Here is a 16068-nt window from a genome sequence, read left to right on the forward strand (position 1 = left end):
GTTTTTATATCATATATAAAAAGGCCGATTGTCTCGATTTTAAATAGCAACCGTGCAGGGAGAATTCCCGATATATTGATGTATGAATCATGTATGTCAGTTATTTGGGTGCTACGGAAAGACGATTTCAACATACAGACGGACATGGCTATCCTTTATCTATAACGAACCAACATAGGGGTTATATGGAGGGTAGGGTCAATTACGGAACGATCCTCATAAAATTTGGTAGAAAGATTTATGTCAAATTTCATCCCGATATTAAGAATTATTATAAGACAATTCTGAATGTTCAAGTCATTTTCTAAGGGGGACTATGTATGGGAACTAGGGACAAACTAAAAAAAAAATATCAAAATTTTATCAGGATTGCCGCATAATTATCATATTTATGACTACAGGGGGGACACTTGTATAGTGGCTAGGTGGAATCATGGACCGATATTGCCCATTTTCAATACCAAAAAAACCTTATCTGCAGAGAGTATTTGTGGACAATTTCTGTTTTCAATATTACTCTATCAGAGTGTATTTGTGGAATATTTCAGTCAGTCACCATCTTTTCTGATGGTGGTTATAAAAATCGAGGTAATCGTGTTATTTTCTCCGGCATTTATGGCTCGAATTTGCTGATTAACATATACATATACTGATAGAAGATTTGGGTCCGTCAGATATCTGCGGTCTTCGGAATGTTGATTTCAACTAACATACACACAGACGTACCGACAAAAATTGTAAAAAATAAAAAGTGACCACAATTCATTCCATAAAATCATTCCCAAAAACATATTTTATCTATATTCAAAGATATTCAATCATTGTTGAATGCATACATAATAGTAATCACTTGAATGATTAAATTTTTGTTAATTCAAATCTAATACCAGAGCTCCGAATTAATTAATTCAATTATTAATTTAGAATGAAATAATGACAGCAATTTATTTCATAAAACCACTATTCAAGGTTTTTATTGGAATATAATTCATTCATTGTTGAATTAATTCATAATAATATTAATTTTATGTTTGAATGATTAAATTTTTTGTTAATTCATATCTAATATAAATTTCAAATTGTAACAGATGTGAATTGAATGATTCAATATATTTTATTAAGCTATATTGTAATGGATAAGAGTTAAAGAATTTATTCCAATAAATTTAAACAACTTGAGTTTAATTCTGTAAAACCTTAATTCAGAATTAAAAAAATGTCAGCAATTCATTCAATAAAGCCTTTTCCAATAAACTTATTATTTAGTTTTATTAAAGTGCTAAATTTGAATAGAATTCATTCATTGTTGAATTAATTCAACCTTGCAATGATTAAATCTTTGAATTAAAAAAAAATATTATTTTTGTTTCACTAAATTTGTTTTTGTTTTTAATTATTTACTGAAGAAAAATATATTTTATTAGGATAAATTTTAATGTATTTGAAGCAAAGACACATTGAATAATTCAATTAGGATTTAATTCTATTAAGAATGAATTCAATATGGAATTAAGCCTACGACTAAATACGTTATAAATGCTTTAATAGTATGGTTAAAATATCAAATTTGATTTTGAAAATTTAATTAAGAATTATTTATTTTGAACCTTTGATTTGAAACTATAAAAATGGGTAATATTTCTTTCGCAGATGTAAAAATGCAGGAAAAATTTGATACCGTTTCACATTCATTGAATTGAAGAAATTTTAAATGATTCAATATATTTTATTAAGCTATTTTGTAATGGATTTGAATTAAAGAAAACTTGAATGATTAAATAAGGAGTTAATTCTATATAAAATTAATTCTAAAAGGTGCGAACACAATACGTTTGAAGAATTAAGGAAATAAGACTATGAATTAACACGTAATGAATTATTTAATGGAATGTTTAATGAGATAATTTATTTGATTTTGAAAATTTAATTAAAAATTAACTCCATCGAACCTTTGAATTGAAACTATAAAAATGTCTATCTTCTCTTTCACATACGTGGAAAAGCGGGTCCAAATTTGGTAACAATCGATGAGATAACGATCGAAATTCTAAAGATTTCTATTGGAACGAAATACATTTTAATATTCATTGAATTGAAGAAAAATTAAATGATAACTCAATATATTTTATTATTCTAAATTGTAGTGTATTTGAGTGAAATACACTACAATAAAGAATGAATTCAATACGTTTGAATTACTAAGGAATTAAGCCTATGAATTAATTCGTAAGCTTTAATGCATTCATAAGCTTTAATGGAACGGATAAAATATCAAATTTGAATTGAACTGAATTAAGATTTGATTTGAAACTATACAAATTTCTAGCTTTTCTTTTACAAATGTAAAAAAGCGGGACAAATTTAATACCAATCGATCAGATAATGATGGGAAATACTGCAGTTTCCTATTTGAAATCGATGACAATTGCTTTTTTTAATCAATCAACAATGTCTTGGTTTATTTGAAATCTTTTATCAACTAATAGTCAATTAATTTATTAATCAGTTGTTTTTTAATAACTTTAAAAAAATGCAAATCATGCTTCTTAATTTGTTTGGAATATTTTTGAAATGCCAATGAAGGTAATTAAGGCTATATTTTGTGTTAAAATGTTTAATAATCTTAACATTTTATTATGAATGAGGCTGTTAATATTTAAAATGCTGCCAGTTTTTACAAAATTAAAAAAAAAAACTCATAATAAACATGTCAAATAATCAGTGATTTTTGTGTTAATATGCTTTGAAATTGGAATATGAAATTTGTTTTTTTATTAGTTAGCGAGCGACCTTTCTTTAAAAACAAAATAGAAAACAAAAGTCTTAATAAAAAACGTGTATTTTAAAGATAAATATACAATATTTAGTAGCAGATATCTATAACAACTTACATACATAAATATTTGCATACAAATGTATCTTTTTGTTTTATAAAAGCGTTTGTTTGTTTGAAAAAGAAAAACTGCTGCTTTTTGTGAACTAAAAAAAGCTTGTGGAACTCGTTTTATAAACTATTTATTTTATACTATACTATACTTTATTCACTATTTGCTTTTAGTTTTTGTTAATGTTATTTTAATTTTCATTTATTTCATAAAATACGATTTTTTTTATACAAAACCAATTTTCTAAGTGCAATAGCATAATTGCATCAATATTGAAAACTACTACAGTTCGGTTATGTGGTCTGGTACATGGGGGTACGTACCAGACCAGACGTGTCAGTCGCATAAAATCTATGCTAATATCTGCATAATAAATAGAGTTTAAGCCACCAAAATGTGGCTTCTATTATCATTTATTTTTATAATAAAATTTATTTTCGTCAGGTGTCTACCAGTTTTCTTATTGTTTTTTTTCTTTTAAAACATTTATGCATTTGTATTAGTCCATATGTAAGAGAGTATGTGTTATTATTTATATACATATACATGTAATTTTATATTTATATATATAAATATAAATTAATGTTTATGAAAGTATATAAGGAGTTGCAGGCAGTAGTTTTTTTTCTTTTATCTATAACAATGACGATTTCAGGTTTTTAGCAGCAACTTTTACTTGTTTGGCAATTTTTTTTTTATTATTATTTATTTATTTTGTTTTATTCCGCATACAAATTTTTTAATTAACAAACAAAAAAAAAATAAAAAATAAAAATTATATACCAACACAACAACTCTTTCAGATTTATTTAACCGAAAGGGAAATTTATTATGATTTAAGTTTTTGCTAAAATACTCCCATATACTTATTTAATTATACATTTCAATTACTTGTTCATTGTTTCTGAAAATATTGTATATGAATGTACTTCTTTCGTTCATATCACTTATTTGCGACAAGACCGTTATATGTTATTCAAAGAAAAATAAAAAAAAAAAATATTTCGATTAATTAATTTATTATTCTTTTAATATAAACACACATCGCGTGTTTGCAAAATTAACATTTGATATTTTATGTTAGAGTTTTATTAGGTTTCTAATATGTTGTTTGTGAATTTTTAACAATAAAACTATAGCAAACAAATAAGAATGTGTCGAACTTACTCCCAAAATATATACATATGTGTGAAAACTAGGTAACGTCATGACATTATTGATTACTTTACTTTGTAATGACTACGACATACTTTGTTCATTTTCAATTATATTTCAGAAGTTTCTAATTGTATTTCAGAAATTTCCAATTGAATTTCTAATTATATTTCAGAAAATTCCAATTAAATTTCAGAAATTTCCAATTGAATTTCAGAATTTTCTAATTGTATTTCAGAATTTTCCAATTGTATTTCAGAAATTTCTAATTGTATTTCAGAAAAAGTTCATTTGTCATTATACCCTACACCACCATAGTGGGGAGGGTATTATGCGTTTGTGCAGATGTTTGTAACGCCCAAAAATATTGGTCTAACACCCACCTTAAAATATACCGATCGACTCACTTTCTGAGTCAATTAAATGATGTCCGTCCGTCTGGTCGGCTGGCTGTCCATGTAAACCTTGTGCGCAGAGTACAGGTCGCAATAATTCGATCAAATTTGGTACATGTTATTTTTTCGCTCAGGGACCAAGCCTAGTGAAACTGGCTGAAATCGGTCCATTATTTCACTTAGCCCCCATACAAATGTCCTTTCGAAATTGGACTTTATCGGTCATAAATGTATCTCCACAAATTGCGCTCCAAATAAGTTTTATATATAGAAAATTCATGTCACCAAATTTTGTTACGATCGGTCCACAATTAGTCATAGCTCTCATATAGACCCGCTTCCGAAAATCACTTTAACGTGCAGAAATCGCTTAAAAATGTTGGTATACTCAGAAAATTCAACATAGTAAACTTTCATAGAGACATAAATCACACGACCTAATTTCATTGTGATCGGTCCATAATTGGTCATAGCCCCCATATAAGGCCCACTTCCGAAAATCACTCAAAAATATAAATTATTGAAATTTTAAAAGAAAAATGTTTTTGCTCTTTTACTTAGTGTAAGGTATTATATGGTCGGGCTTGACTGACCATACTTTCTTACTTGTTTTACTTTTGAAGTTGTTAACAAAATTAGAATATTTCGTATGAAATTTACAATGCTAATGGTTGTTTGTTTCAGAAACCATTCAAGTACAAACTTTATATTATTTTTTAAATATGGATAACTTTCATATCAATTTTGTAAAAGTAATTTTTAGATTAGCTAGGAAGTTTTTTTGATTTACTCAAAATCAACAATTTGTTGCTTGACTGGTTTTTGAAATAAACGATTCAATTTTTGAAGAAATTCATAATGGAAATAATTCACAATAAAATGCATTTAATCATTGAATGGTTCAATTTTTGTTAATTCAAATTGAATGAAAATATATTGTTTTGAATTAAAAATAAAAAAATTTCAAAATTCTGTGTAATAGAATTGAATTGCAGAAAAATTTAATCATTCATATAAATTGTTTAAGCTATTTTGTAATGGATTTGAATTGAATGATTTAATAAAGAATTCATTCTATAAAGATATTGTAGAATTCTCAAAGGAATGACATATTATAGTAATGAATTTACTATAATATGTAGGCTTAAGAATTAAGCCTACGAATTAATTCGTAATAAATTCTTTAATGCAATGGTTGAGAGATAAATTTTGATTTTGAAAACTGAATTAGAAATTAATTCTTTCGAATCTTTGGACGAATTCAGAAAGGAAGTTTGTGATAAAAGTGTAAGTATTTTTATAAAATCGATCATTAATAATGCAATTTTTGATAGAAATTAAAAATGTTAATATTTTAAGTTAGTTTTTGACATAAACTAATAAGAGAAACATTTCTAGTTTTTAAATTTGTTTGTCATCCTTTAAGTAACAATAAATTATGTATAGTTTTTCAACACCACATGTAAAATTACCATTTCATTAAAGCATTAATTACGAATTTATTCATATTATTGCAAAATTGTATTTGAATTAAAATATAACGGTTTTAACGGCTGGTTTAAAGTAAAATCATGTTTGCCAACCATACTATTTCTGGAAACTTCTAATTGTGGGCAATGTTGTTTATGGGCCGATTAAAACAGTTAACATAATTGTGGATAGCTGTGGAACATATAACATTGAATAAAAGCTTTGAACTGATCATTGTAGAAATAGAACTTTCATGAAGCTACTGGACGGAAGATGGCGCTGTGTATAAATAGAGGTTGCAGTATTACCAATTGTACACGCAGAGAAAAAATATAGTTGGGCATGGTTACTGTAACCATTTCAATATTGTTACAAGTTTTTTAACTATATTATAGTCACAGTAACCATTTATATGATTGTGGTAACCATAATATGGTTAACTTACGATTCACATGATTGTCTCAACCATATATATTGTTACAGTAAACAAGTATATATTTGTGACAACCATTTATATGATGAAGGACTTATCATATTATGGTGCTCTCTGCTTAAGGCTTATCATAATCTGAGAACAACATATTATGATAAAATTATTCATCATAAATATGGTTGCCACAAACATATATATGTTTACTGTAACCATATATATGGTTGAGACAATCATGTGAATCGTAAGTTAACCATATTATGGTTACCACAATCATGTAAATGGTTACTGTGACTATAATATAGTTAAAAAACTTGTAACACTATATACATGGTTACAGTAACCATGCCCAATTATATTTTTTCTCTGCGTGTATTACCAAGTGTAAACATTAAAAGAAATTTGTTGAACGAAATTGTTGTTTAAATTTTAATAAATAAGGAGTTATCACAATTTTAAACTGCTGAACTGCTTTTATTTGCAATCAAAAGTATCTTACTTTCTTACTACTGAAATAAATTCATTCCTTAGATAATTAATACTGCAAAAAATAAATTCCATATATGTAGAAACCTTACATTTTTCTTTAATTTAATTACAAAATATTTTCAAAAAATTCATTGAATGATTAAACCTCTGTTTCTATATCCCAAGCGAGTATTTTAAATGATTATTAAAAAAAAAACAAAAATCCATTTAAAATTTTCACTTAAAGTATATGCAAGGGATATAGAAAATGTTTCTTCAATTTAAAACCAAACTTTAGAAAATATTTTTTATTAAATTTGAATTAACCAAAATTTATTATTCAAAGAATGAATGAATATTATTATGAATTAATTCTATTGAAACAATAGCCTTTGAATGATGCTAAAGAATTGTTTTTTTGGGAATGGTTTAATGGAATGAAATGTTAAACATTTTAATTCTTAGTTAAGATTTTCGTGAATTAAGCTTAAATTGAATTAATTCTAAGCTTTAATACAAATAAGTTATTTATAGAAGATATAGTAAAAAGGTTCACATTTAACACCGTATTAGCCTACTTTGTTGTTATAACATTTATGTCAAATCTAACTGCAAAAGTAACAGACTTAATTATGTGTAAAGGGGAGAAGAAGAACTAAGTGCAAAATTTTGAAATTTTCAGTTATAACAGTCTTGCAGCTAAAGAGCATTATGTACTTATGTAGGTACATACCGCCATTATTATGTATGTTCTCCTAGACAATAGTACATAACTAAATTAAATATTTTTGTATGAAGGTTTATTGTACATATTTATATGTATGTATCTACGTGTGACCATACAATTCCATAAAACGTTATTCTGAGCTTTTTCGATTTTTGTTTAATGTTTTTTTTTTAAATTTTTTTCATTTTGTCGTATGACACACTTTTGCAAAAACAGTTTTTTCGTTGTTATTTATTGTAAGTTTTTCTACATTTTTTTTGTTTAGCTGTACAATGCACAATAATATTGGTTCTATGCCATGTAGTACAAACATACAATATAAATTTATGTATGTATTTATTTATTTCTGTGTACATAATGAGTATATACTTTGTATATACATAATAATACTAATACAACAATAATATCATGGCATTGTTTAAATTTAAATGAAACCTAAAAACAAAAATACTGGTGTGCAATAATAAACGAAATTGACTTTTTATCGTACTCAAAATGATCACGAACTATTTAGTAACCATTTTAACCAAACGTTCTTAAAAACTGAAGTTTATTTTTTTATTATTATTACTTCAGTTGGAGTAGAAAACCATAAACGTGTTTTTTGTTATTTTGTTTTTTTAAGAAAATGTTTAAAAGCAACAAAGTTTTATTAGAATCGACTGTTTAAATTATTGCATAAATATTACGAGGGCCAAATTTAAAGTTTTAAGTTTTTTTGAACAAAATTTGCAAGTTTTACAGTGTGGCACAAAAAAAACTGCATTAAATCACAGTGAGTTAGAAGTCTCATTTGGCAAAATGATTATTGTTAATCTCTGATTTTTATGGCCAAATACCTTGGCTGAGTCCTAATTATTTGAATTCAAAAGAATGCATTTTTTAAATTGAGTCTGAATAATAAAATTTACTTCATAATAAAACAGTATATATAATGATTCAATATTTCTGCAATTCAAATCTATTACAAATAGGTTTTATGCAATTTTTCATTCAATTCATTTTGTAAAATTGTTTTCATTCAGTTTGGTTTAGATTTGAATTAACAAAAATTTAATCATTCAAAGATTGAATAAATAATATTATGAAGTAATTACTTTATGAATTAATTCAACAATGAATCAATTCTATTCAAATAAAAGTCCTTGAATGAAGCTGAAGAATTTGTTTGCTGTACATCTTATTATAATAAGGTTTGAGAATTAACTACTCTTTTTGTGGTGAATACTATTATTCTCAAATGTTAAACACTTTGAAAGTTATTTAAGAAATTTGACTTCAAATCACTCGTAATTTTATATCAATTCTGAATGTTTTTTTTTCGAAAAGAATTTTCAAAACCAAATCATTCCATTAAAGTATTCATTACGAATTAATTAATTCTTTAGTACTTCATAGGTATTGAACCCTTTATTCATTCCTTTAAGAATTCATAATTTTTATAATTAATTCCTTATTAAATCATTAAATTGTTCTTCAATTCAAATCTATTACAAATAGGCTTCATAATTAAAATGAATAAAAATATTTTCATTCAATTTGCATTGAATTAACAAATATTGGAATCATTCAAAGATTAAATGCATTTTATAATGAATTAATTCCATCAAATAATAGTATTTGAATGCAACTAAAGAAATAATTTATTGGAAATAGTTTTATGAAATGAATTGTTAATAATTTTATTTCTGAATTAAGTTTTTAGTAAATTATGCTCAATTTGATACATCAATTCAAATTCAAACTGATCATGTATGGAAACAGAAATATTAGTTTAAATAGATTAGAAAGCAAATTTTTTATTACCATTTTTTTATTATGGAGTCCCACTGTGATTCGTTAAGACATTGTTGTGATGTTATGACCTTTTTACATTTTAGTGATTTGATCTTTATTTCATGAAAAATAAAAAATGTGTTGTAAGTTGTCTTCAGTTGTAAGTTCAGTATTAAGACAATATCATTATTGATGACTTTAATAATGAAACAAATTTGGTTCTGCTAGTTTGTTGTGGATATTTTGCAACCAAATTAAATGAATATGAAAGACCTATCCAATAATAAACATTTTAGGAAAATATTTTTAATATTTTTCAAATTCAAAGGAATCCTGGCAAAGCTACGAATTAATTAACGTGTATTTTCTGACACTCGCATAACATTTGCGATTGCAGCTTCAACTCTTAAGAGAGGTGTTCTGTATCGCAATATTCTTGGCGAATTCAAATCGCAAGAGTATACAGAAGTGAACTGATGTTTTTAGACTAATCCAAACTATACAGAAACAATACAATGATGAATAAAATAATTTAACAGCCTGGCCCACGATGTCGAAAGAAAAACGAATCGAAAAAATGTTTATGAAAAACACTCAGTTTTTAAAATTCTTTCGAATAGATTTCATACAAATATGTTCGTGGGCCAGTCAGTAAATATGTTTTCATCAAAATTAGTAACATTTTTTTACAATTTTCTTAAAAATTTTAAATTTAAAAAATCTCTGTCCATTGTTTTCTGCACTTGCGATTTCAATTAACAACTGCTCTAAATTATATTCTAAAAATGAAGGTTACCAGTGCTGTGAATAATTTAAAGGATGTACCCGTTTATTTTGTCTATAATGCTAGAAAAAATATTAGAAATTTGAAAAATGTAGAGTTTTGTGAGTTACAGAATATGCAAAAACAAGTCTGGCGATTTGACAATCGTGCTAGTGTCAGAACATAGCTCTAAGTCAATTTAATTCACTACAATATTAAATCAAAATTAAAAATATCTGCAATTCATTCCATTCCCAACAAAACAAATTCTTTAAATTGAATAGAATTTTCATTTATTGTTGAATTAATTGGTACTAAAATTCATTCAATCTTTGAAAGGTTTATTTTTATTCTTTCAAATTGTTTTGCTTTTAATCATTTACAATATGATGAATGAATTGTAATGGATTTGAATTAAAGATAATTTTCAACAAGGAATTAATTCTTTAAATAATGAATTCTCAAAGGAATTAAGCATAAGAATGATTTTGTAATGAATTCATTACCCTATGTTATGATAAACGTGAAAATGGTTGATAATTGTCAGTTATAGTCTCCATTTATTAATATTATTGCTTCGTTATGACAACTTTATCTCGACAACAAACGTCATTAATTGTTATGATAAATATTTGTCTAGTATAGACAGGGGGTTAAAGAAATTGTCAAGACATAAAATAAATGTTTTAGAAAATTTAATTAAAAATCAATTCTTTCGAACCATTGAAAACGATTTTAGAAGAATCAAAAATAGATGTTCTATTTTTTATATAATGTATCTGAGAAACCTATCTAGAGTTCTTAATTTCCCGGACTTTTCCATTACCGGAAAATAATACAAACATATTTTCTAAATATTCCCGGGAATTTTTTATATATTTTTATTAAGTTATGTCTGAAAAAACGTGTATTCGGATAAATACATAAATTAGTATTAAATTGAACTGCCTTTTTTAGCTCAAAGAAAAAAATGTTGGTTGTGATTATCGAATTTATTGCTAATAAACTGATTTAGTAGAAATTTGTCTGTTATGGCTGAAAAATTTTAGTTAGGGTGACTAATTTAAATCTTAATTCTTCTATGTCGACTAATTTTCTGGTTTAGTATCGAAAAACATGTAGTGACGTTTATAATATAAACATTTTAATAATATTTTGGATTTAAATCGTGGGAGTTTAGTAGGTTTTTTATTCACTGTTTATTATTGTGATTTTTAGAACAATAAAATTTATGACAATGTCAAAACTAAAACAAGAATATTTTTAGTAAAAATTACCATATAGAAGTTGTAAAATTTTCGGTAAAGTTATAATTTTGTCAGAATATGGGGGCCAATAATGTTATAATTTTTGTGATGTTTATAAACATGAGAATTTTAATAATTCTTTGGAATAAAATAGTTTATTACGTTATAACAAAAATAACTCTTAATCTCTCGTGTATAAAAAAGTCCATAAATATTTTATGACGTTTAAAATGTGAGAATTTTAATGATATTTTGAACTAAAATAGTGTAAGTTTAAAACTTTTATTATTGTGGACTTAATTTATTGTGATATTTACACTCAAAAACGCCTTTAATCTCTCTGAAAAATAATTTATTTGAGTGATTTTTAAACACGCTGTCAAGGGGTAGTAATCATTGATAGGGGCAAGGCTAATATCTATCAACAAAATCGAGAATTTTCAAAATATGTTATGTTAAATTTCATAATATTTTTGAACTGGTTTTTTGAAAATACATACATACATACGTACATACAAAAATAGAGATAATTTTGAGTTTGTTCGATTTGCTTGCTGATTTTACTATTTTTGCAAACATTGGCAGTTTTTCAATACAAAAAGTAAACAAAATTTTGAAAAAATATTAAAACTAGCCATTAAACGTAGAGACTGTTTAATTAAAAACTGGTTTTAAATGAATTTTTTTCTTTTTAGTTAAAATAAATAAATTTATAAAATAAACTAAATTAGTTGTCTAGTTTCTGGTCGTTTCTTAGCTACATATATTCAATACAATTATATGGGAGTGTTGGAAAAGGTTTTTAGATGGTTTGTGATAATCCTTTCAACTTTATATCCGCTTTCTGTAATTTTAACAAAAGGTAATTTTAATTTTCATTAAATTTAAAAACGGATTTGGCTAAACCAGATTTTAATTTATTTCTAGAAAACATGTAGGTTTATTTTTGTGTTTTTTTTCTTTTTAAATTACTTAAACCTGTCTTGTTAATTTGCAATTCAATCAATAATATATAATACTAAAATTTTAAGTCACTTTGGGTTATTTTTGAAAGTTGCTTAAATCTTCCTAAACATTGCATTAACTTAAATGGTATTTTTATGGCTTTAAATATTTAATCACAAGATATACAATAAAAAATCTCGATTTTGAAATAAATAAAGGTTTTGGAAATATAACTAAATGTCAAACACATACTAATGTACTTATACAATTATAAGAAATGCAGTTTATACCATTAAGGGAGAGTACGTTTATTTTTTTTAAAGACAATGACTGATGAAACTGCTTTGGTTTTTTTCAACTTACCATTTTGAGTATAAATGTTAATTATCCAATTTATTTCCAAGTTATTTTTGTTAAAGTTTATCCTTTTCACTTAAGCAAGAAAAAAATGTGTAATAAAAACCAATCTGCACGAAAACTAACTAAAAATATGAAATAAATGAAATTTAATTTTTAATTTGCTAAAAATAACCACTTTTAAATAAAAATTTTATTACAAAAATGTTTTTTAATCCTTTTTGGCTTAAATCATGTAATTGTTACAATTTTTTATTTTTTTATTTTTTAAGCTTTTTTTTTATTTAAAATTTGTTTGCTGTTTTTATTTGTTTAATTTAATTTTGTTATGTTTTCATTTTGGACACTAACCGTTGTCTCGATCTTACTCTTTCAAATTGGTAACTAAAACTGAAACATTCAATATGCGCAAAACCACACAACTAAAACGGTAACGGCTGACAAGAAATAAAAAAAACAACAAATTTAACACCAAACTGAGTAAGCTTTTCTGTGTTAAAACAAAAACACAGAAAATATTAAAAACGAAAGACTGAAAAAACCGAAAGCTTAATGTTGTTGTATCAGCCAGCCACTCTTTTTAAATTACTAAACGAAAAATACAAGACGAAGTAAAAAAAATCCACACACAATTCATTGTACACATGCGCAGCTTTGCTTTAAGCCAGTTTGTCATTATACAAAAAGTCATACATACATATAATTACAGATACATTTATACATACATACATATCTACAGAAAGACATAGATACATACATATAAACATAGCTTTGTACAAGAAATCGAAAAGAAAATTAAAGTGAATTCAAGAAAAACAAACATATTAAGTATTTAAAGTTTGTGTGAGTTTGTTTTTTGAACGCTGTGAGCTGCATTCATAATTAGTTTCATTTAAAAGCTATTTGGGTTTGTTTGGCATAAAAAAAGCTTTTTTTATTTAACATGCATTTGTATCTACAGTCAGTCATATCATCAACATTCATATGTATGCAGCTATGTATAGGTATTTATGTTTGCATTCGTTGTCCAGCAGTTCTTGGTGACCGTCGCGAACTACTGATTTTACCTATCACTTGAGGTGACAACTGGCTACATAAGTAGTTGCGTGACTAGTTACCCTGCAGGAAATGTCAATAGTGAAACTGTCACCAGTACTTGATACTTATTATACCCCAGACAATTAGCATATTTAAATATGTCCGTGTTATTGGAAGTCTTTTACTGACGATAGCACTATTGATTAGGTACTCCTTTTGGGGCCATATGTAGACATTGGAACCAGAGACTCACTAGTACATTTTAGTAATTCTTGTAAGGTTTCCCGAATTTTCTTACATTCGTATTTTAGTAGTCGTTATCAAATTCAAGAACTCCCGAATTCTTCTTGAATTATTTGTAATGTTAGACGATTGTAAGAACTCCCGAATTTTTCTTGCATTCGTCATTCGTAGCCGAATTCAAGAACTGCCGAATTCTTTTTGACTTCGTTGTAGTTTAGCCGACTGTAAGAACTTTCGAATTTTTCTTACATTCGTATTTTTGCATTTCATAGCCCAATTCAAGTACTCACGAATTCTTCTTGACTTCGTTGTAGGTTAACCGATTGTAAGAACTCCCGAATTTTGCTTACATTCGTAGCCGAATTCAAGAACTCCCGAATTCTTCTTGACTTCGCTGTAGTTAATCCGAACTATTCTTAATAGTTCACTACATACACTTGATTGTTTTCTCTTTTCACTAAGCCGCGGATCAACCGTTTTTCACCATCAGGCTACTAGCACCCTAACGCTTCACCTTCCAACTTGTGCACCGACTCCGCCGTTTTTGTATAAGTTCTAACGTCCCGACGCTACTACGTTTCATCGTTTCAACGAATTTAAATTGCTGAATAACTTCGTAGATTTAAGTAGTTATTTTGGTACTATTCTGAAGTGTCTGAAGTGTCTGAACATTTGACATTGTATTAAAACAATATAAAAGAAAAGCATATGCATTCATAACAGTTGGAAGAGTCGTCTTCAAATTCAGGTTTTTCTTTTTGTTCCTCATCTTTAAAAATGTAGACGCTTCGTTGACAATGTTGCCAAAATAGTCGACTAAACTGTTTACTTGGAGATAGTTGGCTCTGGGGTTCCTTGTGCTAAGCAGGCGGTCAAGAGTCTCTTTTTGATTACAATGAGACTGTCTGATAACTGGTTCAAAGTACTCAATGCTTAGGATTCAAATACCAGTTACATAGATTCAGTTACCTTACTAGCTACTTAACTGCAACATAACTAGCTATTTAAACACGTACGAGTGTTAATTGACCTCAAATAGTCAGTTAAAAAGACTTCTCATAGACACCCCAATAACCGATTGCTTGTAAAAAAACCTTTTAAGTGACTAAACACTGGGTTACTTATAGACACTAAAGTGACAATTGACTTCACGCTGACACGTGATGTCAGCATACTTAAGCAAAAAGAAAATAAACTGCATGAGAATTTTATCAACACAATTTGTATAAAACCAGAGTTAGTTAACTTACTGGTTACTTGATCAGCTGCATAACTAGTTATTTTAAGATGTACGAGTGCTAACTGACCTCAAATAGTCAGTCAAAAACATTTCATAGGCAGTCCAATAACCGATTGCTTGTAAACAAACATTTTCCTACAACTCTCCAATAGATTACTTCTGTTGTCTAAAATAACTACTTTCTAAAGTGCGGTACAAAATAAACTTTTAAAGTGATTGAACTCTAGGTTACTCTAGAATCTAGAGTACAGATACACAAAAGTGACAATTGAATTCACGCGGTTTCAACGTGTGAGAGATGGTTTGTGAGGTTCAGGAGTGGAAGGCAAAGAATTGGAGACATTACTCCATGAAGATTGTTGTAAAATTCAAGAAAAGCTTTCAAAATCATTGGGAGCTAGTCAAGCAGCAATTTCAAAACGTTTGCGAGCAGGAGGATTCATCCAAAAGTACGGAAATTTGGTACTATATGAATTGAAGCCCAGATACCTTGAAAACCGAATCATTACTTGCAATGAAAAATGGATCCATTACAATAACCCGAAGCGTAAGATATCGTACATATGTGATCGGCCAACCAGCCGAATCGACGTGTAATTCTCCATATTAGGTGGGAGCAAAAGGATCTTATCTATTTTGAGCAGTTGAAATCTGACCAGACCATCGCAGGGATCCTGTACCGAATGCAACGGATTCGTTTGTAGCGAGCATTGGTCGAAAAACGCCCAGAATATGCGGCCAGACATGAAAACATAATATTTCATCATAACAATGCTAGGCCACATGTTGCATTACCTGTTAAAAACTATTTAGAAAGAAGTGGTTGTAAAGTTTTGCCTCTCCCCTTTTATAGTCCAGGCCTTTACCCGTCCGACTACTATTTGTTTCGATTTCTCTGGGATACGCTTCACTTCAGATCAGTTTTTGGC

At 27.2% G+C, this 16068-nt stretch overlaps 1 protein-coding gene across 1 annotated transcript in view; it reads right to left on the reverse strand.

Annotated features, from left to right (window-relative positions):
- Positions 1 to 12995, reverse strand: part of Cht7 (chitinase 7) — a 33802-nt gene extending 20807 nt beyond the window's left edge. Inside the window, exons 1-2 of the mRNA XM_065504444.1 lie at positions 12970 to 12995; positions 12625 to 12743 (exon numbers count right to left, since the gene is read on the reverse strand). Coding sequence (XP_065360516.1) covers positions 12625 to 12627 — 3 coding nt within the window. The 5' untranslated portion in view covers positions 12628 to 12743; positions 12970 to 12995. The remainder of the gene's footprint in view (positions 1 to 12624; positions 12744 to 12969) is intronic.
- Between the last annotated feature and the right edge of the window lie 3073 nt (positions 12996 to 16068).

The sequence above is a fragment of the Calliphora vicina genome, chromosome 3, assembly GCF_958450345.1.
Source record: "Calliphora vicina chromosome 3, idCalVici1.1, whole genome shotgun sequence".
NCBI classification, from domain to species: Eukaryota; Metazoa; Arthropoda; class Insecta; order Diptera; family Calliphoridae; genus Calliphora; species Calliphora vicina.